The 22,974-nt window shown below is 52.5% G+C and overlaps 1 protein-coding gene across 2 annotated transcripts in view; it reads right to left on the reverse strand.

Moving 5' to 3' along the window:
- Window positions 1-2,350: 2,350 nt before the first annotated feature.
- Window positions 2,351-22,974, reverse strand: part of C17H17orf67 (chromosome 17 C17orf67 homolog) — a 32,579-nt gene continuing 11,955 nt past the window's right edge. For both annotated transcript variants that reach the window (XM_089318594.1, XM_089318595.1), the window contains 2 exons: window positions 5,516-5,651; window positions 2,351-2,771 (listed from right to left, as the gene is read on the reverse strand). In XM_089318594.1, the coding sequence (XP_089174720.1) occupies window positions 5,535-5,651 (117 nt within the window). In that variant the 3' untranslated portion in view covers window positions 2,351-2,771; window positions 5,516-5,534. The remainder of the gene's footprint in view (window positions 2,772-5,515; window positions 5,652-22,974) is intronic.

A 22,974-nucleotide genomic window follows, 5' to 3' on the forward strand; every position in this document is an offset into this window, starting at 1 on the left:
GACCCAGCTCCAGCTGTTGTAGGTATTTGGGGGGTGAATCAGCAGATGGAAGATGCCTGTCTGTCTCTCTCAGAAAAAATATTTTAAAAATACAATTTCAAAACATTTAAAAACCACTCAGGGATTGGAGCAGGCATTTAGTCCAGCCATTAATATGCCCACATCCCACCCTGGAGAACTAGAGATGGGCTCCTGGCCCCAGCTCCTGAGTCCAGCTTCCTGCCAATGTGAACCCTGGGAAGCCAGATGATGGCTCACGTAATTGGATCCCTGCCACCCATTTGAGATGCCTGAATTGTGCTCCTGGACCCAGCTTCAGGCTTGGCCCAGCCCCAGCCTTTGCAGTATCAAAAGAATGAACCAGTGGATGGGAGATGCCTCTCTCTCTCTCTCTCTCTCTCTCTCTCTCTCTCTCTCTCTGTCTCCCCCCACACACACACACTCCCTCTCTCATAACTACGCAACTCCAGGAAGAAGAGGCTCTGGGTTAGGACATAGGTGCAGTGTTAGGGACCCAGAGTAGTGAGGGCCTTCCTAGTGTCAAATTCTATCTCCTCTGCCTACCAGGTGTGTGAACTTGAACCTGTGGTTCCTCCTGTGGCAGCCAGGAAAATGGCCTCCCCAGAGATGTCCATGTCCTGATTCCTGGAGCCTGTGAATACCTTACCATACATGGCAATGGGGCGTTAAGGACGCAGGTGGGTTGAGAGTGCCAATCATGGGGAGAGGAGCCTGGGTGATAAGAATGGGCCCGGGGTAACCACACAGTCCTCTGGAGTGGAAGATGGGGGCAGAAGGGAAAGTGCGGGTGATGTGCTGGGAGGCAAACGCAAGTCACAGGAGGCTGAGCAAGGCATCGGCCTCCGGAAGCTGGAAGGCAGGAGACAGGTTTGTCCCAGAGCATCCAGAGAAAGCAGCCCTGCTGACACCCCGACTTCAACCCAGCGGGACTTATGTGGGACTTCTGACGTGAGGAAGCTAAGATGGTCAATTTGTACTCTTTTAAGCCACTAAGTGATTTGTTATAGAAAACTGATGGACTTGCGGCCGGCACTGTGGTGCAGTGGGTTAAAGCCCTGACCTGAAGCGTCAGCATCCCTTATGGGTGCCGGTTCTAGTCCTGACTGCTCCTCTTCCAATCCAGCTCTCTGCTATGGCCTGGGAAAGCAGTAGAAGATGGCTCATGTCCTTGGGCCTCTGCACCCTCATGGGAGACCTGGAAGAAGCTCCTGGATCCTGGCTTCAGATTGGCGCAGCTCTGGCCATTGCGGCCATCTGGGGAGTGAACCAGCAGGTGGAAGACCTCTCTCTCTGTTTCTACCTCTCTCTGTAACCCTGTATTGCAAATAAATAAAAATAAATCTTTTAAAAAATACTGATGGACTCTCTAAATTCTGCAAGTCCCAGCTTCCTCATCTATGAACTGGGGACAACAACCAAATCTACTGCATGGGGTAGGTGTGATGGTTCAGAGGGCGTGTACGTAGAAAACCTACGCAGGGCTTGCCCTGCGGTAAGCATAAAGTGAATCTTGGCATCATCCTTGGTGAGAGGCTCAGGAGCTCTCTCCCTACACAAGCCCACCTGGCCTTCCTTGGCACAGGCCCTGTTCTGTGGCCCGGGTGCATAGCATCCCTCCCCTTACCTTATCTTGAGGATTCCAAATTCTCCTTTCCCTCAAGCCATGCTGCCCACCTTCCCTCACTCTCTGAATTTCTGCTTGTGTTGGTCCTCGACTGTCCAATCCCTGCCTATGGGGTTGTGAGGCAGGTGAGGGTGGTGGGATGTATGAGTTGTGCAGGGCCAGCACCGCGGCTCAATAGGCTAATCCTCCACCTGCGGCACCGGCACTCCGGGTTCTAGTCCCAGTCGGGGCGCCGGATTCTGTCCCGGTTGCTCCTCTTCCAGTCCAGCTCTCTGCTGTGGCCTGGGAGTGCAGTGGAGGATGGCCCAAGTGCTTGGGCCCTGCACCCGCATGGAAGACCAGGAGAAGCACCTGGCTCCTGGCTTCGGATCAGCGCGGTGCGCCAGCTATAGTGGCCACTTGGGGGGTGAACCAATGGAAAAAAGGAAGACCTGTCTCTCTCTCTCACTGTCCACTCCGCCTGTCAAAAAAAAAGAGAGAGAGAGAGAGTTGTGCAAAAATGTTGCCTTTGCCTGTGGCATTGAGTTCCGACCCTATCTTCAGAGGTGGCTTTTGCACAAAGGGGCTGGGTGCTGGTGTTTTCTTCCATTTGTGTATTCAAAGAAAAGTAAGATTTAGGAAGCTGGATTTACAAAGATAAATAAGGGAAGGAAATCTTGGCATCTCTTCTTGCAGGGGAATGAAAGAAGACACCACAGAAAGCAGGTTTGACATCAGCATTTATTAGGACAGAGACAGAAAGAGAAAAATACTTGACCATAAACTCAGTGGCCCCACGTGATGTGCCTCATTGCAGGGAAGTCATGGCCAGGCAGCTGCCCTGGCTCCTGGTCCAGAGATCCCAGCTCTGTCAGCCCCAGGGAAGAATCTGTGTCTGCCCAGCCTGATGAGTCAGTAGGAAGATGTTTGAGGGCAATGGGAGCCACACTTAAAGCTATTAATTGCAAAGACTCATGCAGGTTAGTGTAATGAAGCGGCATATATATTTGCCATCCCCAAGGCAAGCTTTGGCACACCCAACAGTTCACAAGGTCTGCAGAAATCCATCTCCACAGTTTGCAAACAAATGAAAGGAGAAGTTTATCCTGTTTTGGATTGTCCAGGCCATTGCCTATCACGATGCTTGCTGGAAAAGAACAAGAAAAAAAATGTTAAGGTGATGATGGGGGGGGGGGGGGCGTGCTGATGGTGATGACGAGGGGGTGATGATAGCAATGATGGTAATGACAACAGTGGTGGTGGTGGAAGTGATGGTCTTGGTGGGGATGGTGATGATGGTACTGTTGACAGTCAAGGTAGAGGTGGCGGTGATGATGATGGGGATGGTGATGATGATGGGGGGATAGTGATGATGGTAATGACAACAGCGGTGGTGGTGGTGGAGGGGCGATGGTAGGTGGATGAGAGTGGACATGGGAATGATGGCGGCAATGATAGGGATGATGATAAAGTGATGATGGCGATGATAGTGATGATGATGTTGATAAAAAAGGAAGAAGACAGGAGAGGAGGAAGAGGCTAAGGAGAGGGAAACAGCCATCCACCTGTCACTTCCTGAGCAATAGCAACGCTGTTTTCCACACACTGAACTTCTTCATCTTCAGGACAACGATGGCATTGCTATCCTCATTTTGCAGATAAGGAAGCTGAGACATTTTTTCCAAGATGATTCAGCCAGTGAATGGGGAGTCAGCACCCGAAAGCTCTCTGACTCCAAGCTCCAGGTGGACGCAGCCCACCAGCCACTGCTTCCTGGGCACTGTGCGAGGGGGAGCTTCCTGGCCAGAGGCCTCCAAAGATCCCTGCCTCACCAACACTGCCTTTTCCTGCCTGGAGGAAAGTCCTCCCATTTATAGAGGCACTCATTAGGCCTCATCCTCCATGGACGTAATTTTTTTTTGTTAATTTGAGAGACAAGGAGACAGAGATCTTTCCATTGGTTCACTCCCCAAATGCCTGCAATAGCAGGGGCTGGGCCAGGCCAAACACAAGAGCTGGAACTCAGTCTGGATCTCCCACATGCATGGCAGGGACCCAGGTACTTGAGTGAGCACCTGCTGCCTCCCAGAGTACACAGGAGCAGGAAGGTAGAATTGGGAATCGAGCCAGGACTCGGATGCTGGCACTCCCACGCAGGACACAGTGTCCCAGCGGGCACCTCAACTATTAGGCCAAATGCCTACCCCTCCATAGCCATCACTGTCACTCCAATTTACCCACGTAGAAATGGGGAGCCAGAGAGGTCAGGCTACTTGCTGAAGGCCACAGGGCGGGGACCCAGGAAGTCAAACTCAGCTCTGGCCAGTTCCAGAGTCTGAGCGTGTAATCCCTGCATGGTTCCGTCTTCTGGAAGAAGATGTATGATGGTTTCCAGTGCTGGAAGGGACACGCCCTGGATGCAGGGCAGGCAGCAGCCTGGGGATCAGGAAACGGAGCCGGAACAGAGTGGAAGGGGGACGTCAGCCCGGCCGCCACCCCTCCCCACAGCTGAGCAGCACCCTGTGTGTGAAAGCTGCTCACGGGGATTCCCTCCCACACCTAGGGTCAGGCTGTCAGTCAGAGAGAAGGGGCGGGATGTGCAGAGGGCAGGGACTGATTCCCAGCATGAGTTAGTGGCTCCATGGGGCTCAGTCGGCTCCTCACCAGAGTTCAAATGCACGCCTTCCAGTGACACCAGGACATGAGGAGGGTTCAGCGAGAGGGTTTATGTGATGGCCCCCTGAAAATTACAGTGATAAGCTAAAGGGCAGGTCCCTGCGCCCATTCACAGTAGCAGAAAACAAACAACAATGTGAGATTTCTCTTAACCACAGACAACCATCCTGTCCTACTCAGTCCTGCTCTACAGAGGAGGAATGAACTTCGCTGGCTTTGACCTCTGAAGTGATTTTGCTACCTTAACTAATAAGATTTAGGAAGCTGGGGCTGGCACTGTGGCGCAGCAAGTTAAAGCCCTGGCCTGAAGTGCCAGAACTCCATATGGGCGCCAGTTCTAGTCCTGGCTGCTCCTCTTCTGATCCAGCTCTATGCTGTGGCCTGGGAAAGCAGTGGAAGATGGTCCAAGTCTTTGGGTCCCCACACCAATGTGCGAGACCTGGAAGAAGCTCCTGGCTCCTGACTTCAGATTGGCGCAGCTCCGGCCATTGCAGCCATCTGGGGAGTGAACCAACAGATGGAAGACCTCTCTCTGTCTCTCCCTCTCTGTAACTCTGTCTTTAAAATAAATAAAATAAATCTTTGTAAAAAAAAAAAAAAGATTTAGGAAGCTGGAAAGGAGATGAGGATGGACAGGAAGGAGCAAGCAGCCTCATCTAGGAACAGTGGTGCGGAGCTGGGGTATGTGGGGTGTGCTGGGAAGGCTGGGCAGTCCCTGGCAGGTGGGCTGGGGGAGAAGGCCAAGAGGGAGAGAGATGGCAGGGAGAGGGCGGGCAGACTGCCAGTGGGAGAGCTGTGGGAAGGCAGTGGGGAGTAGGAGCGAGACGCAGGAGAGAAGCTGCCAATCCTGGTGATGCTGTGATGATCATGGTGAATGTCAAGATGGAGCCCACAGGTGCTGACCCCACCTGGGGAGAGACCCATGCCTCAGCAAGCCACCCTTCTCTTCTCCAGGCAGGACAGATTCCAGAATGATCTCTGCTGGAGGGCAAAGGGGTCACGTCCTAGTGACTGCGCAGTCTCCCCGATGAGCCCTCGGAGCTCCTCTTAACCTGGTTCCTGCCCGTCTCTCCTGCATCACCCTCGACACCCCAGCCCACAAGCAGCCAGCCGGCCGGTTCCCCTGATGCCGTGTTCTGGCAGATCTCCCAGCCCCTGCACGTGCCACCCACGGCAATCTCCCTCCTACAGAAGGCCCGGGACACGGGGACATACCAGGCTGGGCCCAAGCCCCCTACACGGGGTGGACCCGATTCCTGTCACAGTGGGGCTTGCAGTGTGGGTTCAGCCAGTGCTCCAGGAACTGCTCTTCAGCGCGATGCTCCAGGGCCAACAGGTGCAGCATGTACTCCTGTGGAAACAGACCCTCGTTGAATGAGCACGAACAGGGGGCTCTCGCCAGGGACAGCTGGGCAGCGCATGTGCGTGCTGTGGCTCTGCTTCCTCGGACAGGGCGCAGCCAGCAGGAGGCAGCGCAGGAGCAGAGACGGGGAGGAAAAGCCAACAGTCACGCCCACGCCTCTCTGTGGGAAAGGCCAACCAGGCCCACCGACGACGTGGGCGAAACAGGATGGTGTGGCCGCCCAGGAGCGCCACACGAGCCACCTCTTCAGAAGCCAATCGGAAGGCCGGCGCCTTGCGGCACACCGGGTTCTAGTCCCGGACGGGGTGCCAGATTCTGTCCCGGTTGCCCCTCTTCCAGGCCAGCTCTCTGCTGTGGCCCGGGAGTGCAGTGGAGGATGGCCCAGGTCCTTGGGCCCTGCACCCCATGGGAGACCAGGAGAAGCACCTGGCTCCTGCCATCGGATCATCGCGGTGCGCCGGCCACAGCGCGCGGGCCGCGGCGGCCATTGGAGGGTGAACCAATGGCAAAGGAAGACCTTTCTCTCTGTCTCTCTCTCTCACTGTCCACTCTGCCTGTCAAAAAAAAAAAAAAAAATTTTTTTTAAAATGAAGAAGCCAATCGGCTGCCAGCAGTCTGGAAACGTCACTCCCAGTCCTTCCCGTGGAGCAGTGGACATCAAATTTCGCTGGGGAGCATCAGAGTCACCTGAGGGGCTTATTGCAACCCAGCCTGCCAGGTCCACCCCCAGGGGTGCTGGCTGCCGGTCTGGGGGGGAGGGGGTCTCCAGAACTCTCATTCCTCTTTTCTAATTTTTATTTACTTTTTAAATGTATCTGAAAGGCAGGGAGACAGAGAGAGAGAGGAGAGGGTGACAAAGGCAGAGAGAGAGGGACATCTTTCATCTGTTCGTTCCTTCCTCAAATGACCAGAACAGGAGCCAGAACTCAATCCAGGTCTCCCGCGTGAGCAGCAAGGACTCAGCCACTTGCGCCATCACCTGCTACCCACCAAGGGACACATTTATTAGCAAGCTAGGAGGTGTGGGACCCGGGACCTGAACCAGGCACTCCAATATGAGATGCAGGTGTCCCAAGCAGTATCTTAACAGCGAAGCCAAATGCCCGCCCCCATAATTTACATTTCTAACCAGTGCCAGCCAATGCCGATACTCGTCATCACTTTGACAGCAATGATCAGGAGAGGTGTACAAAAATGTTCACAGCAGCAACAAAACTGGAAGAGCAGGGATGGGCTTCTGGCCTAATAGTTAAGACGCCAGGTTAAGATGCCTGCGTGCCTTACCAGGTGCCTGGGTTCCTGTCCTGCCTCTGGCTGCCGACTCTATAGCTTCCTGCTAATGCAGACCCTGGGAGGAAGCAGTCATGGCTCATGGTTAAGTCTCTGCTATCCAACGTGGGAGACCTGGATTTTACTCCCAGCTCCCAGCTTTGGCTTGGCCCATCCCTGGCTGTTGCAGGCATTTGGGGAGTGAAGTAGCAGGTGGAAGATCTATTTTTTTTTTTTTTAGATTTATTTTATTTATTCGAAAGACAGCATTATAAAGAGGTAGAGACAAAGAGAGGGGTCTTCCATCCGCTGGTTCACTCCCCAGATGGCTGCAACGATGCGCTGATCTGAAGTCAGAAGCCAGGAGCTTCTTCCTGGTTTCCCATGCTGGTGCAGGGGCCCAAGAACTTGGGCCATCTTCTACTGCTTTCCCAGGCCATAACAGAGAGCTGGATTGGAAGAGAAGCAGCCGGGATTCAAACTGGCACCCATATGGGATGCCAGCGCCACAGGCAGAGAATTAACCTACTCTACCACAGTGGCGGCCCCAAAAACATCTTTTTTAAAAGGCAAGGGGTAATCAGAAGAAAGCTAGAGTGGTTATACTAAGCTCAAACAAGAAGACTTTAAAACTAAACAAAACAAAAAAATTAGTAGAGGGCCAGTGTTGCAGCATAGTGGGTAGAGGCATCACCTGCAATGCCAGCATCCCATATCAGTTTGAGTCCCGGCTGCTCCACTTCTGATCCAGCTCTCTCTAATGGCCCGGGAAAAGCAGTAGAAGATGGCCCAAGTATTCGGGCCTCTGCACCCATGTGGGAGACCCAGATGAAGCTCCTGGCTTTGGCATGGCCCTGTGCTGGCTGTTGCGTCTATCTGGGGACTGAATCAGCAGATAGAACATGTCTCTCTCTCTTTCTCTCTCTCTCTCTCTCTCTCTGCCTTTCAAATAAATAAATCTTCAAAAAAATTAGTAGTTATAGAGAAAAGCTTGTAAAAACATTCTGGCCAGCCATTCCTCAACATGTTAAACATGGAGTTAGCACTTGGACGCCTGGCAAGTGTACTCCGGGCTGCACACCCGAGAGAAGCGAGAATGGACATCAACGCACAAGCGTAAACCCGGATGCTCCCAGCCGCTCTCCTCTCGTCAGTGAAACACAGAAATGACCCGAAGGTCCACTAACAGAGGGATGGAGAAGGAAAGCGTGGTGCCTGCACACCGCGGAGGACACCTCCCGGACAACCTTGAAATCATGACTCCCAGGGAAGCAAATCAGACACAAAGACCCGCGCGCTGTATACTCCATCTCTGTGAAAGAAAGATGTGAAACAGCCCTGTACGGCGACACCTCCTTAACAGGACTCGGACCCTGGCCCTGCCCTGCCCACCTCTCCCCTGCACCTGCACCCCCCCAACAGGAAGCAGACCCTGGCCCTGCCCTGCCCGCCTCTCCCCTGCACCTGCACCTCCTCAGGCACCCAGCTCTGCACACAGAGTCTCACCATCTTCTTCACCCTCAAACTTGAGTCCATCTCCTGAAGAGTTCTCAAATGTTCTCCCCTCCACCTCTGCCATTTTTGTTTGTTTTTTCAAAGCAGAGAGACAGAGAGATCTTCCATCTGCTGGTTCACTCTTCAAAGCTGGGCCAGGCCGAAGTTGGGAGCCATCATCCTCTGCTCTCCAGGGTGCCCATCAGAAGGACGCTGGGGTCCCAAGTGGAGCCAGGACTGGAGTCCAGGCCCTCAGTCTCCGGGGAGCCCAGGCTGAGGCCAGCCTATCAGATAGCTAGGAAACAGGTAAGCTGTGTGGTCCCCAGAGTCGGCCTCCTCCAGGTGCCCAGAGCAGGGTGGAGGAAGCACTGGGGCTGGTGAAGAGAGCCAACGTCAGCCAGGATGAGAAGTGACGCTGCGCTGTTGCCGAAAGAAGGGCACAGAGACTTCCACTTGTTCACAGCCTGCCCTCGACCCCCGCAGACGCTACCTGCAGCCTGCAGACAGGCCTTCTCCAAACTTGGTGCCGAGGCTGCGAAATTTCTGTATACCATCACGCACTGTGTCACCTCAACAAATCATGCACAAGGAGGGGCACTTAGCTTAGCCGTTGAGACATCTGCATCCAAAACTGGAGAATCTGGGTTCAGTTCTGGCTCCAGCTCCTGACTCCAGCTTCCTGCTCACGCGCATCCTGGGAAGTAGCAATGAGGGCTCAAGTGACTGGGCTCCTGCCACCCACATGGGAGACCCAGTTTCAATGGCCAGCCTGCCCTGAGCATTGCAGGCATTTAGGGAATGAACCAACAAATAGAACCCACCCCCAATAAATAAATATTTTTAAATGATGCATACAACAGAATGATTAATCTACAAGACACTTCATAAATAAAATAATGCGCCAGCTCTCTTGTCTTCATCAGTGACGGAAGTCTCTTCCTTCCCTCTCCACCTCGTTTCTCTGTCTGCTGGTGCAATATCTGCCCCATGAGCTCAATCCAGACTGCCAGGGGTGGTTCATCACACAGCCACCCACGGTATTACAGAGCTAGCGAATCCAGAAGCTTCCACGTGCACCCCTTCCCTACCCCTACCCTCACCATGGATGCTCCTGAACCCTTCTTCCCCCAGCCCCGCCACGGTCTCTGCCCCACCTCCCGCCGCATCCTCCACTCGACTCTTCTCCTTCCTCTCATGGGGTTTTCAGTTCGCTTTGTTTTAATAGACCATATTTTTTTAGAGCACTTTGAGGTTCCCAGCAAAACTGAGCAGAAGTACAGGCAGTTCTCACATAGCCGCTTCCCGCACCACACACCCACTGCCTGCCTCCCACCAACATCCCCCACCGGCGCGGCTCATCTGTTGCAACTGATGAGCCTCCGCTGACACATCAGTGTCACCCAAAGGCGACAGCACACATGTGTGCTCTCCCATGGTGGTGTACATCCCATGGCTTTGGCCAAAAACAGGTGGACCTGCATCTGCCAGGTCAGCATCACACAGCCTGGCTTGTGCTGCCCTAAATTCCACTCTGTTCTGTCTCTTCATTGGCCTAACGCCTTGCCACTACTTTTGGCTGTCCCTAGCATTCTTCCTTTTCCAGAATATCCTAGAGTTGGAATGGTACAGTATGCAGCCTTTTCAGACTGGCTTCACACACTCAGTAATATGCATTTACGGGGGCTGGTGCTGTGGCATAGCAGGTGAAGCCGCCGCCTGCAGTGCTGGCATCCCACATGGGCTCCGGTTTGAGTCCCGGCTGCTCCACTTCCGATCCAGCTCTCTGCTACAGCCTGGGAAAGCAGTAGAAGATGGCCCAAGTGCTTGGGCCCCTGCACCCACATAAGAGATCCAGAGAAGCTCTTGGCTCCTGGCTTCTGATAGGCCCAGTTCCGGACATTGTGGTCAATTGGGGAGCGAACCAGCAGGTGGAACACCTCTCTCTTGTCTCTGCCTCTCCTTCTCCCTCTGTGTAAGTCTTCCAAATAAATAAATAAATCTTTAACATAAAAACATGCATTTACATTTCCTCCATGTCTTTTCTTGGCTTGAAAGCTCATTGCCTTTTAGTGCTGCATAACAAATGCCCCATTGTCTGCAAGCACCAAGCTTATCTATCTGTTTTAACTCCTAAAGGACATCGCTGTTGCTTCCAAGTGTTTGCAATGATGAACAAAGCTGCATTATACACCCGTGTGCAGGTTTTTGCATGGACATATGTTGATACCGAAGAGTGAGATTGGTAAACCTCGTGGCAGGAGGATGTCTGGCTTTGTAAGAAGCTGCCAAACTGGCTCCCAAAGCAGCCGCACTTTGCATTCCCAGCAGCCACGAACGAGCCTTCCCGTGGCTCCACATCCTCACCAGCACCGCTCTGGACTTTGGTCACCCTGACAGGTTTTAGTCCTGCTTCTCCCCTCCCAGTGATGAATGACACTGAGAGTCTTTCACATGCTTATTTGCCATCTGCACGTCTCTGATGAGATTTCCATTCAGGTTTTTTTCCAGGGTGGGTTTCACACAAGAAAAATGAAAATGGCTTCAAAAGTTTCTGGGGAGAGTAAGTGTTGTGGTGCAGTGAGTTAAGCCTCCGCCTACAGCGCCGGCATCCCATATGGGTGAGTCTTGGCTACACTGCTTCTGATCCAGCTCCCTGTTAATGTGCCGGGCAAAGCAGTAGAAGATGGTCCAAGTGCTTGGGCCCCTGCACTCACATGAGAGACCTGAAAGAAGCTCCTGGCTTTGGCCTTGCCCAGCCCAGCCTGTTGTGGCCATCTGGGGAGTGAACCAACAGATAGGAGACCGATCTCTGCACCCCCCCCCATAACTCAAATAAATCAACAAATTTTTCTTTAAAATTATTTTGGCATCTATCAATATCATTAAAATCTTAAATCATGGAAACCTCCCATGGCAGGGATAAAGCTTTAACAAAGGGTACAGTTTGGAACTTTAGGTTGTGAAGTTTCTGGAATGTTCTCCAGGACCTGTGCACTCTATATTCATATGATCCTTTGAAAGACCACGCCAGGAATGAAGCATGACACGTCTGACTTCGCTGCAGACGGTTTTCTTCCCCCCAGAACCCATGCAGTTTAGCTTTGTTTTGGTCATCATCGTTGTTTTCATGGAACTCATCAAAATGCGCCCCACGTCCCAGCAAGGAGCCTCTGGGGTGGCAGGGTGGACGGCAGACAGGGAGAGGGCTCCTTGTGGGACCAACGATGAGTCCCCAGTGGTGAATTTGGGACTGAATTCCTGCCCTGGCCAGAGCCTCTTTGGCCAGAAGAACGGTAACTGGAAGGAACAGAAGGACAGCGTGCAGCCCTACAAACAAGCCCCTAGCACACAGCTGCACTTGTTCAACCACTACATGGACGCGGCCCAGTGGACACCCTCCTGACCTTCTCCACGCCTGCCTGTTTGCCAGGAAGTGTGGTGTAGAAACAAAGAGGCCTGAGTCTCCTTCAAATCCTGATCCTGCCAAGGCAGCTTTCCCTCCCCTGCCTCAATAGGTCCATCTGAAAGATGGGTGTAACACGGACACTGACTTCACCAGGTCGGTGACATTACGTGAGATGAGACAACTAAATCTCTGTGCCCAAGAGGGAGCCTGCAGTTGTCCCTCCAGACTCGTCCTCTCCCTCTCTCCTGGTCCTGTGACCTGGATGAACGGTAACCACAGAGCTCCTTCTCCTGTGGCTGCCTGTCAGTTTCTTTAAGATTGAAGGAATTACAGAGAGAGGGGGAGAAAAGGAGAAAGGGAGAGTGGGAAAATGGGGGAGAGCGAGACAGAGATCTTCCATCTGCTGGTTCATTCCCCAGATGGCCACAACAGCCGAGGCTGGGCCAGGCTAAAGCCAGGAGCCAGGAGCTTCATCTGGGCCTCCCATGAGGGTACAGGGGCACAAACACTTGGGCCATCTTCTGCTGCTTTTCCCAGGCTATTAGCAGGGAGCTGGATCGGAAGTGAAGCAGCCAGGACACGAACCGGTGACCATATGGGATGCTGGCTTCACAGGTGGCAGCTTAACCCACTACACCACAATGCCAGCCCCTCCAGGTGGGTTTGACCAGTGCGGGAGGGACTAGGGAGCAGGAGGAGGTGGAGGCCAGGGTATTTATTCCCCCTAGTTCTGTCCCGAGAGTCCCAGCAGGTTGGAATACCCAGTTCCTGAGGGCCACGCTCCTAGGGTGCCAGCTTTGCTGTTCCGGGAGCCATGCCCTTCCCTTATTCCTCCTGCCCTAGGGGTGGTTAGCCTGGCACCTTTAGCATTTCTGGGTTCACCCAAATCCTGCCCGTGCCTCTGTAACAAGCCGCCTGTGAGCCCCTCTTCAGGAACCCTGCTGCTGGCGGGACCCCACCGCTAAAGGAGCTTGGGAGACCACTGCTAGCATCCGGCCGATGCGAGCTGCTATTTGGTATCACTCACATAAGAGAGAAACGCTCCAAGGACATTTTGAGCATCTTTCTGCAGAAAAGGCTCTTGGAATAAAAGCCCAGAGCAACATTCCGCAATATGTGGCCTGTGCTCCCCGCAGGGGCCTGGGAGGTCACTAAGTGTTTGTAGAGCAGTATTATTTTTAGAATAATACTCAGACATGATTTGCCTTCCTGCTGCATTGGCATTTGCACTGATGTGCCAAAACAACGGTGGGTACGACCGGCGCCTGCACAGGGAGGTGGGCAGCTGGACCCGTCTGCTCTGGCCGTCCCCGACTCCCTCGCCACCACACACGCAGAGTCACGGAAGTAAAGAGCAAGCATTCTGAAAATGGCTCAGTTTCCCTGCAGAAGCGGTAACAAGCGACCTCTTGGGGAGTTTGCAGGCAGCTCTTGTGTGACAGAGAGCAAGGAAAAGCACCCGTGTTCTGCAGGTGCCAAGGACTGAACTGGCTGGGATTCACATGTGGGTTGGGCAGACATCTCACGAATGGGCCAAGTGACCCTGTCACCTCAAAGAAAATGATTGTGGGGGCTGGCGTTGTGACACAGTGGGGTAAGCTGCTGCTCGTGATGCCGGCACCCCATCTTGGAATGCCAGCTGGAGTCCCGACTGCTCCACTGCCGATTCAGCTCCCTGCTAATGCACCTGGGAAGGCAGCAGAAGGTGGCCCAAGTGCTTGGGCTCTTGCTATCCATCAGGGAGACCTGGATGGAGCTCCTGGCTCCTGGTTCTCTCTCTCTGTCTCTCACTCTTTCTCTGTCACTCTGCCTTTCTAATAAATAAATAAATCTTTGAAAAAAGAAACCAATTGACAGTGGTTGTTGCTACATGATGAAATTTGAGCTTTAAGGGGGCAATTGGAAATTGAGAAAATGTCTATCTGCTACCGTGACACCAACAGCTTCTCAACACTTAAAGCCCTGCCAATGTGGTCGCCAGAGAGACTGCCACTGGCGTACAGCACCTTCCATAATCAGTGCTCATTTGCAGCCTTACTCACTTAGCCAGCGTCCCTCTAAGCCAAAGGTCCAGTTGGGTTTTTTGATTTTTTTTTTTTGAGGTGACCAAGGTATCCCTAGTATGTGGCTTAGCAGTTGGCCCACAGTAGGACTCCAATAAGACTCACCAGGGAACTGTTCAACTGAGCAAACGGATCACTGAAGTGTCTGTTCCTTCTCCGTAATCTTCCCAAATCCCCCTCGAAAAGTTCCTTGACCGTGTCAGCCGGCTCATTATAACAGCTCAGGCCAAACGCACATAAAAAACATCAGAAAGTCATATATATTTCACACTGCTAAACAGCAGCTGAAATCATCGCTGAAGAAAAACAAGCAGAACAGACACACACGGAGAACAAGAAAGAAACCAGCCCCGGTTTCCATGACATTTCACTATTTATTTAAAATGTTAGGAAAATGAATATGCCACAAAGGCCTAGAAGTCATCATTAGTCAAAGATGAAAAGCCAGGCTGTAAATCTGCGGCAAACCACAAATTCAACAATTGCATTGGCTGGGTCAGAAGTGACCCAGCATTAATGATAATCTCAAATGTTCCTGGACTAAGAAAGAGGGGCAAATGGAAAATAAGCTTTAATTTCTTTAGATTCCTTTCTTCAGGGGAGGGGAAAAAAATTGAAGCAAAACAAAAACCAATATCTCTGTTCCGTGTCCAGTGCCAACCGAAATGATTTCAGTAAAGAACTTCCTGGTAATTAGGGAAATAATCCCTTATTATGGCCTGGGAGTGGTGTGATAATGAAATTAAATATCTACCGGAACCTGATCTAAGCTGAGTATCACCAAGCGGACACTTAATCTATTAAGGAAGGAACTTTCCCAAGAAAGCCAATTCCTTCCTGCGGCTTTCACGTGGAACTAAAGATCCATCGACATTTGGAGGAGCTTCCATGCTCATCAGAGAGGGGAGGGTGGTCCCAGGGGCAGGAGGCTGGCTCGGAACGGAGCTGCCCTGCAGACGCTGAGGGCTCTGCCCCGGAGGGAGGCAGCTGGGTGTTGCGTGGGCTGACATCACAGCGGCTCTGTGCTGGTCCCTGTGAGATGCCAAGGGTGCTGGCGCCGTGTGCATTTATCAAGGGTTCCACATTCGGCAAAGACGACTCACAATAAGGCTACTATGATTTACACTTGCCCAACCAGAACATTCCTGAAAGGAACACGGGCCAGAATGGAAAGCTTCCTAGGAAGGCGTAGTCCCAGGGTACACAAGCACTTATGAATCCAATCACAAAAGACATAATTTAAGCTTGAATGTCATCTTTTTAAAGAATTTCCATGGTCCATCCCAGCACTTGGCAAACCATTTCCTCCCTAAAATTTAGGAAGAGTGGGAGAAATTTAATGAGTGTAAGTGAGGCAATAGAAAATATTTCTTTGAAATAACCTCCAGGTCCTACAACAAAGTTATGGCTCACAAAACTTCTCCCCTGGAGAGAAGCGAGGAAAGAAATGTTAATGAGTATAATGAGCATTTAGCAAATGCCAATCCTGTGCTTGGTGCTAGGCACCCAGGAGTGAAATCCAAATACTCCCCCGCCACAAGCGATGTAGAACAGTCTCGGAGGAGGCACGGTAAAAAGTCAACCAGAGCCATCTTGTGCTGCAGGATGTTGTGATTCACTGGGGACGAAGCAGAGACATCGGAAGGCCTCTCGAGAAAGACATCAGCCAGGGCAAGTCTCGATGCATGCAAAGGAGCTCACCAGGTAGGCAACAGGACAAAGGCAGGTGCCCTGAAAGAACTTGAAACACGCCACTGGTTCACCTAAGTTGCCTACCCTCGGGGATGTTGGAAGCCGGCAAATGGTATTACAGAGTCCATACAGAACTGTAGAAGCCAGCCTTTATTCCAACTCCCTCCTCACTGCACCTGTTCCTCCAGCCCCAGTAACAGACAACTGGGCTTGCATCTAAGGCGTCCTAAGCAGGTTCCCAGCCTATTTACCTTAAAACTTCTACTAGAACAGTCTCTCAGACATAGGAACATCAGTTATTAACACTGTGGGGGGGGGGGGGGGGTCGGCACTGTGGCACAGTACTAGCACTGTTTGGTGGGTAAAGTCGCCGCCTGCAGTGCCAGCATCCCATATAGGCGCCAGTTCAAGTCCGGGCTGCCCCACATCTGATCCAGCTCTCTGCTATGGCCTGAGAGAGCAATGAAAGATAGCCCAAGTGTTTGGGCCCCTGCATCTGCGTGGGAGACCCAGAGGAAGCTCCTGGCTCCTGGCTTCGGATTAGCACAGCTCTGGCCATTGTGGCCATCTGGGAAGTGAACCAGCGAATGGAAGACCTCTCTCTCTCTCTGTCTCCCTCTCTGTCTCTCTTTTTCTCTCTGTGTGTAACTCTGACTTTAAAATAAATATATAATTCTTTTTAAAAAAAATACTGTTTGGGAATGCAACTTGATAGTGTAACCTAAAAACCTTAAAAATATTCATAATCTTTATACACACTGATTTATTTTCTGAGAATATACCCACAGCAAGAATATTCCCACAGGAACTTAAAATATGAAAAGCACTTTGTGCACAAAAATGTTCTGAGTGCTGTTTATAAGAAAATTATTGGGTGGGGGGTATGTTTGGCCTAGCAGTTAGGATGCTGGATTGGGGCGTTCATGTTCCATATCAGAGTGCCTGGGTTCAAGTCCCGGTTCCACTCCTGATTCCAGCTAATCTGTTAGAGCGGGAGGCATTACCCTGGGAGGCAGCAGGTGATGGCTCAGGTGGTCCCTACCACCCATGTGGGAGACCCAGATGGAGTTCCAGCCTGGCCCAGCCCCAGTTGTTGTGGGCATTTGGAGAAGTGAATCAATAGATGACCTCTCTCTCTCTCTCTCTCTCCCTCTCCCTTTCAAGTAAAATAAATTAAGTTTAAAATTTTTTTAAAAAAAAACAACAATTATCAGAGGCTAAGAATACTGCAAAGGAGCCCTCACGGCAGGAGCCCTGAAATGGGCCGGGAACACTGGAAATCTGGTGAGCCGAGTACTCAGGGCAGGCAGAGAGACCACCTGGGTCAAACAAGACTAGTGAGACAAGAACAGGGACTGAGCTCCCTCCACAGTCCTGGAGGGCCGGGGCCTTGTGAAGGCACAGGGCCCCTGAGGAAGGTGTGGGAAGGAGCAGGGGGCCGGCCCGTCTGAAGGGCTCCCGGGAGCACATTTTATATAGCACAAGCTTAGACCCCCCCCCAACCCTGAAAACCAACAGGAGCACGCTCCACACCGGGGAGACACTCCAGCATACTCTCCCAAACACAAATCCAGCCTTTCTCACTCAGCCCTCTGCTCATCACTTTCTCCCTAAGCAGATTTTTCTGTCCCCATCAGAATCCCTGGGGCTTCGTGAGATCCATGAGGCCTCTGCTGTGATGGGAGCAGCAAGTCCATTCACCTGACGCCCACCTGTCTCCACGTGGGATGTCCCCAGGCCAGCTCCATCCCCCGGTGAGCGCCCACCCCATTCCTGGGAGGCCTTAGAACCCTGCTCTCCAACATCTCTGAGGATCTGGGACCAAGAGCTTCCTGAATCGCTCTCTTCACCAGTTTCTCCACCAAGGCAGCTTCCAGATGCAAGCAGTGAGTGACCTTCCTTTTGTCCGCCGCCATCAGCCCACACAGCAGAGCCTGAACACCAGGTTGCTGTGTAGAGATGTTTCCTAGGTTTGAACGGCAGAGGGCATGCACAGCACAGAGCAGAAAACAACTTCCATCTCAAGGTCAAGTGCTTCCTGCTACAGGGAATTTTGCACTGGTGTAACCTCTGCAGGCCCTCTCACTCACTCACTCACTCTCTCTCTCTGAGCCCTGTTCTCATCTTGTCCCCATACACTGGGTCTTTCACTCTTGTCCTTCCTGGTGACTTCCATATATTCAAAATCCCTTCCCCTTTCTTACCCAAGCCATCTGCCCCCATCTTGATCTCCGTCTCCAGCTCCTCCATCAAGGGCCCCACAAGGTGCTCACACTCCTTGGAGTGGGGGAGGCAGGCCCTCCATACAACAGAGAGGCACAGCAGTGATCTCTTCTGTTGTGCTCTCCAGCAAAATGTCAGGAAACAGCAGACGTCGCAACCAATCAGCAGACGTCGCAACACAACAGCCACATCCCTTGTGTGCACCAGCGTGGCTGGTCTGAACGTGTTTCCCAGATGCCTGCATTTCCACAGCACCCAACACTGGCCCATGTTGAAGAAGGCAAGTGTCAAGAATACCTATATCTATATATTAAATATTTGATTTTGATTTGAAAGGCAGAGATAGAAGGAGAGAGAAATCTATCTGCTAGTTTGTTCCCGGCTGGATCAGGCTGAAGCCAGGAGCCAGGAGCTCCTTCCAAGTCTCCTATGTGTTCTCCCACAATGGTGCAGGGGCCCAAGGACTTGGGTCATCTTCTGCTGCTTTCCCAGGTGCATTAGCAGGGAGCTGGATTGGCAGTGGAGCAGCCAGGGCTTGAACCAGGTGCCGATATGGGATGCCAGCACTGCAGGCAGAGGTTTGACCTTCTATGCCATAGTGTCGGCCCCCATGTGTCGATTATAAACTGCTTCACAGATCTCCGTGGGGAGAGATAACAGCAAATCTTTGAACTTGCTTTCATGTTGAGTTAACGCCTCCCCGAAGCACTGTGCATTGGCCCTCACCAATGACCTCTTGAAAGGGTTTGCTTTTGCACAGTCCCTGAGAAGGGAGAAGCCAAATCAAATAACCTCGCCTGTCAGCTCTCGGTAACTTAGAGTTGGCAGTGAGCACACGAGTCTCAGGGCTCAGTTCCCAAGGGCACACACATTCCCCAAAAATCACAAACATCACTCATCTGCCAACGTCCACCTGCTATTCACTCGGACACCATGGCAAGGAAGTGCAACCACACATCCAAAAATGCCACTTCCCATTTCCCACGGAGGGCAGCGTCTGGAAGCCAGCATTTAGGAGGCTCCGTGTCCTGATAAACAACCCTTGTGAACCAGATCCAATCACAGCATCCCCCTGTCCCCCTGCTATGATCCCTGAGTGCTTCCCTGCTGTGACAGCCAAGGACCTGCCAGCCTGTTCCAGGACAACCTTCCACTGGCCATCTCCCACACTCCAGATAGCCCAAGAACTCAGGTCAAGGTCAAGGGTGGGAGCCAGACCTTCTGCAAAGCCTTTTTCAAAACGCACACCCTCACATACACACACTCTTAGACACACGATGTTGGCAATCTCAAACACACAGGATGATGCACCCATCCCACCCTGCTCCCTGGCAAAGGGGCTGCCCATACGCAGATGGCTCCTGGCCTATGTTAGGAAAGAGGCAGGTGCGAGGTGGCCTTGGCTGAAGGGGAAGAGCAGGACAGTGTCCTTCTCCAGGAATCAAGGGTCCTGAGACTCTTGGCTCCTTCATTTCTGTGCTGCGGAGATGCGAGCCCGTGGGGAAGCCCTTGACCTCTGCAGGCCACAGGTCCAGCCGCACAGCCCCTCACAATGTACTGACAAATCCACGGCTCCCGTGTCTTATGCTCAGACTCAACTGGGAGTGCTCGGCTAGGATGATCTGGATGGTCAGCTGCAAAGAATAAATCACCTCTTCTCCCACATCAGCCTTGCTATTATTAATTTTGCTTTAAGCAAATCCATAAAAAGGAAAAGAAAACAATGAGACCCAAGGCGGGTGGGGAGCACAGGTGACCCAGTGCATCCTGGGTGCTGACTTCCTACTTCCTACTCCAGAGGCCTTAAATAGACCACCTGGCTCCTCCCCCAGGTAGGTGCCCTGCTGCCTGAGGCTCTTCCTCCAGCTGCAACACCAGGAAACCTGTGTCACCGCCAAAGCCCTATCCAGAATCCTGGAATATGAAACTTCTAGTCCAGATTCTGGGCCAAATACTGCATTTTATAAATGAGGAACTTGACTCCAAAATAGGAAATAGAGTCCATACTAGTTGGTGATACAATATTGACGTGAATTGCCCAGGGTCGAATGTTCTGCCCACCTCACCTCCACCCTTTCCACTGCCTGAGAACTCCTCAGGCCTCAAACCTCAGCTGGGTGGACACCTCCTCTAGGAAGCCTTCCCAGCCTCCCTCTTCCTTTCAGTAAGAGTTCAAGGCCCTCATCTCTCTCCTGTTAGAGCCCAGAGGCCTTAGTCCCAAATGTTCTCGTTAGAGGACTTGAGACCCACTGGCACACGCCGGCTCCATCTCCTCCAACAGGCACTTGAGATAAAGGAGGGATGCCTAGCTCCTCTTCCATCCTCGGTCTCTGGGGCTTGGGGGGCACAGTCAATGTGAAATTTACTTAAGTGCACATCTTGATCTGTACCCTGCACCTGACACTCACTCACATGCCCTCCGTCTCAATAGATTCTTTTTTTTTTTTTTTTTTTTTTTTTTTTTTGACAGGCAGAGTGAACAGTGTGAGAGAGACAGAGAGAAAGGTCTTCCTTTGCTGTTGGTTCACCCTCCAATGGCCTCCACAGCTGGCGCGCTGCAGCCGGTGCATTGCGCTGATCCGAAGGCAGGAGCCAGGTGCTTCTCCTGGTCTCCCATGGGGTGCAGGGCCCAAGCACTTGTGCCATCCTCCACTGCACTCCCTGGCCACAGCAGAGAGCTGGCCTGGAAGAGGGGCAACCAGGACAGAATCCGGCGCCCCGACCAGGACTAGAACCCAGTGTGCCGGCGCCGCTAGGCGGAGGATTAGCCTAGTGAGCCGCAGCGCCGGCCTTAAACAATAGATTCTTACTCTCCATGACATTGGTTCAACATCAAACTGTTGTCAAAATGCCTCGGAGTTCCCAGCGAAACCACAGGAGCTGGTACCACACGTGGCTGAATTCCCCCAGAAGGCCTTGCCCAGTGGGTCTCAGCCCCCGCTGCACCTCGGTAACCACCAGGGAGCTTTAACTGTGTCCCCCTCCCCAACCTTAACACACACGCACACACACATACACGCACACACACACACACACCCCGGCCCACTCCTCTGGGAATGGGACCCCAGGCACCAGATTCTCCAGGTGGTTCCACCAGGACAGAAGGCGTGAGGATTTTGGACAGTGGAGTCAAATGTCTGGGGGAGGGAGGGGACATGCTGAGCTGGGGTGCACCCAGGGCTGGCTGGGAGATGGTGCTGGGACCACAGGAAGATTCTAAGGCAGGAAGGGGTCATAGAGGACTTAGATCGGGCAAGGCCAAGGCACCTAAGTAGAGCAGGCAGTGGTCAGACCTGTACAGATGAGCCAAGCAGATGAGAAAAGGGCCAGGTATTCGGTAAAACTATGGAGCTGGGAGCCAGTGGGAGGTTGTTGAGGACTAAGGGAGGTGAGGACCACGAGCTGGGAGAAGCAGTTCTGGGGGGTGGGTTCTGAGCAGGAAAAGGACCACCTGCAGCAGGGCTCCAGGGCACAAGTCAGCAGAGTGACAACTGGCACAGCCGCAGGTGCTGGGAGGGGCCTGGAGGCAGCAGGCGCAGCCACAGTGGTACAAACCCTCCGTTAGTCCACAATCCAAGTCCAAAGCAGCCAGGTGCTGGCAGAGGAGCTGTCAAGGGGCCGAGCCGGAGAGCCTGTCTCCCAGCACCTGCAGCAGGTGTACCCTCCTCGGAGGCCCTTTACCCAGGTTTCTTCAGCCTCCCTGGCTCCCGGGCCCCTGCAGACATCACAAGAAAAGCCATCTGGAGGGACCCCCAGGACCCCCCTCTCCAGGCACGTTCTTCCCCATCCTCCTGTGCTCACAGCAAACCCTCCCTCACCCCACCATCCACCTCTTCCCTCTATCCTGTCTGCATCCTCTGCCAGCCCCCCATGCCCGCCTCTGAGCATGGCTGTCCTCCAACTTCACTCCTGGATCTCTGCTCTTTTCATTGCTTCCCAGGCCACCTGCCCAAAGCCCGGATCTGTATTCCCTTGTTTGAAAAGTCCTTTAATTGTGCAGGAATCAACACGAAACAAAGTCCAGGGTACTCAAATCCTTTGGGATGCTGCCCCGGCTGACCTCCCAGACTCCTCCCCCTGCACCAGGATATTCTGGGACACTTATTATTTCTTCTGCCAAAATATCACAAGCCACACCCACTCAACAGCCTGAAGTCCTTGACATTTTATGTCACTCTGAAGCACAGCCATGAGCTTCCTTCCCACCTTCACCAGGGACTGAGCAGAAACCCAGGAGATGACCCTGCACAGCCTCAGCATCTCGCCTGGCCCCTGCTACGGCACTCTCCGAGGTGGCATTACCACTGGCTGAGCTCTGCCCCAAGGGCTCTGCTCTGTGCTACCTTATCGTGCCTTTCTTAAAATACTTACTTTACATTATTGTTTATAATACTATCATGATAATATAAGTAATAATACTTACCATCCCTATGTCACAGGTGAGAATACAGAGTTTCAGAATACAATGAAACATCCCTAAGGTAACACAATTAGAAACTGGGGAGATTCAGACCCAATCTGACCCGAGAGCCAGCACTCACCATCAGTGAGAAATATCACATTCTTAATAAGAGCCCTTTGAAATTTTTTATTTGTTTTTCATTTTATTTGAAAGGTAGAGAGAGATCTTCCAGCTGCTGGTTCACTCTCCCATCAAGCAGGGCTGGGCCAGACCAAAGCCAGGATCCCAGAACTCCATCTGGGTCTCCCACATGGGTGGCAGGGACTCGAGTCCTTGAGCCATCATCTGCTGCCTCCCAGGGGCATTATTAACAGGGAGCTAAATCAGAAGCAGAGGAGCCAGGACTTGAACCCGGCACTCCAACATGGGATGCAGTTGTCCCAAGCAGCAACTTAAGCTGTGCCAAATGCCTACCCTTAGTAAGAGCCTTTTCAATGACATAAACAAAGCACATGATTCTTCAGGGAGTGGAGGTAAATGAGGATGAGCCGGTGCCCCCTGGGGAGGCACAGGGAGGGAGACCTTCCCAGACATCCGGACTCAGCTGGGTCATTGCCCCTCACCTCCACCTGCGTGGAGCCAAAACACTTGAAAGTCTGGACCGCTCCAGCCGCAGGAGGAGCCGAGCCGGCTTTGAACCAAATCCAGGCCCAGCATGCCAGGGTCTACAGTGTCCAGGAAACTTGCAAGAAAGGGCAGGAG

Source organism: Oryctolagus cuniculus, chromosome 17, assembly GCF_051225735.1.
Source record: "Oryctolagus cuniculus isolate XC-2025 breed Fujian yellow rabbit chromosome 17, ASM5122573v1, whole genome shotgun sequence".
Taxonomy (NCBI): Eukaryota; Metazoa; Chordata; class Mammalia; order Lagomorpha; family Leporidae; genus Oryctolagus; species Oryctolagus cuniculus.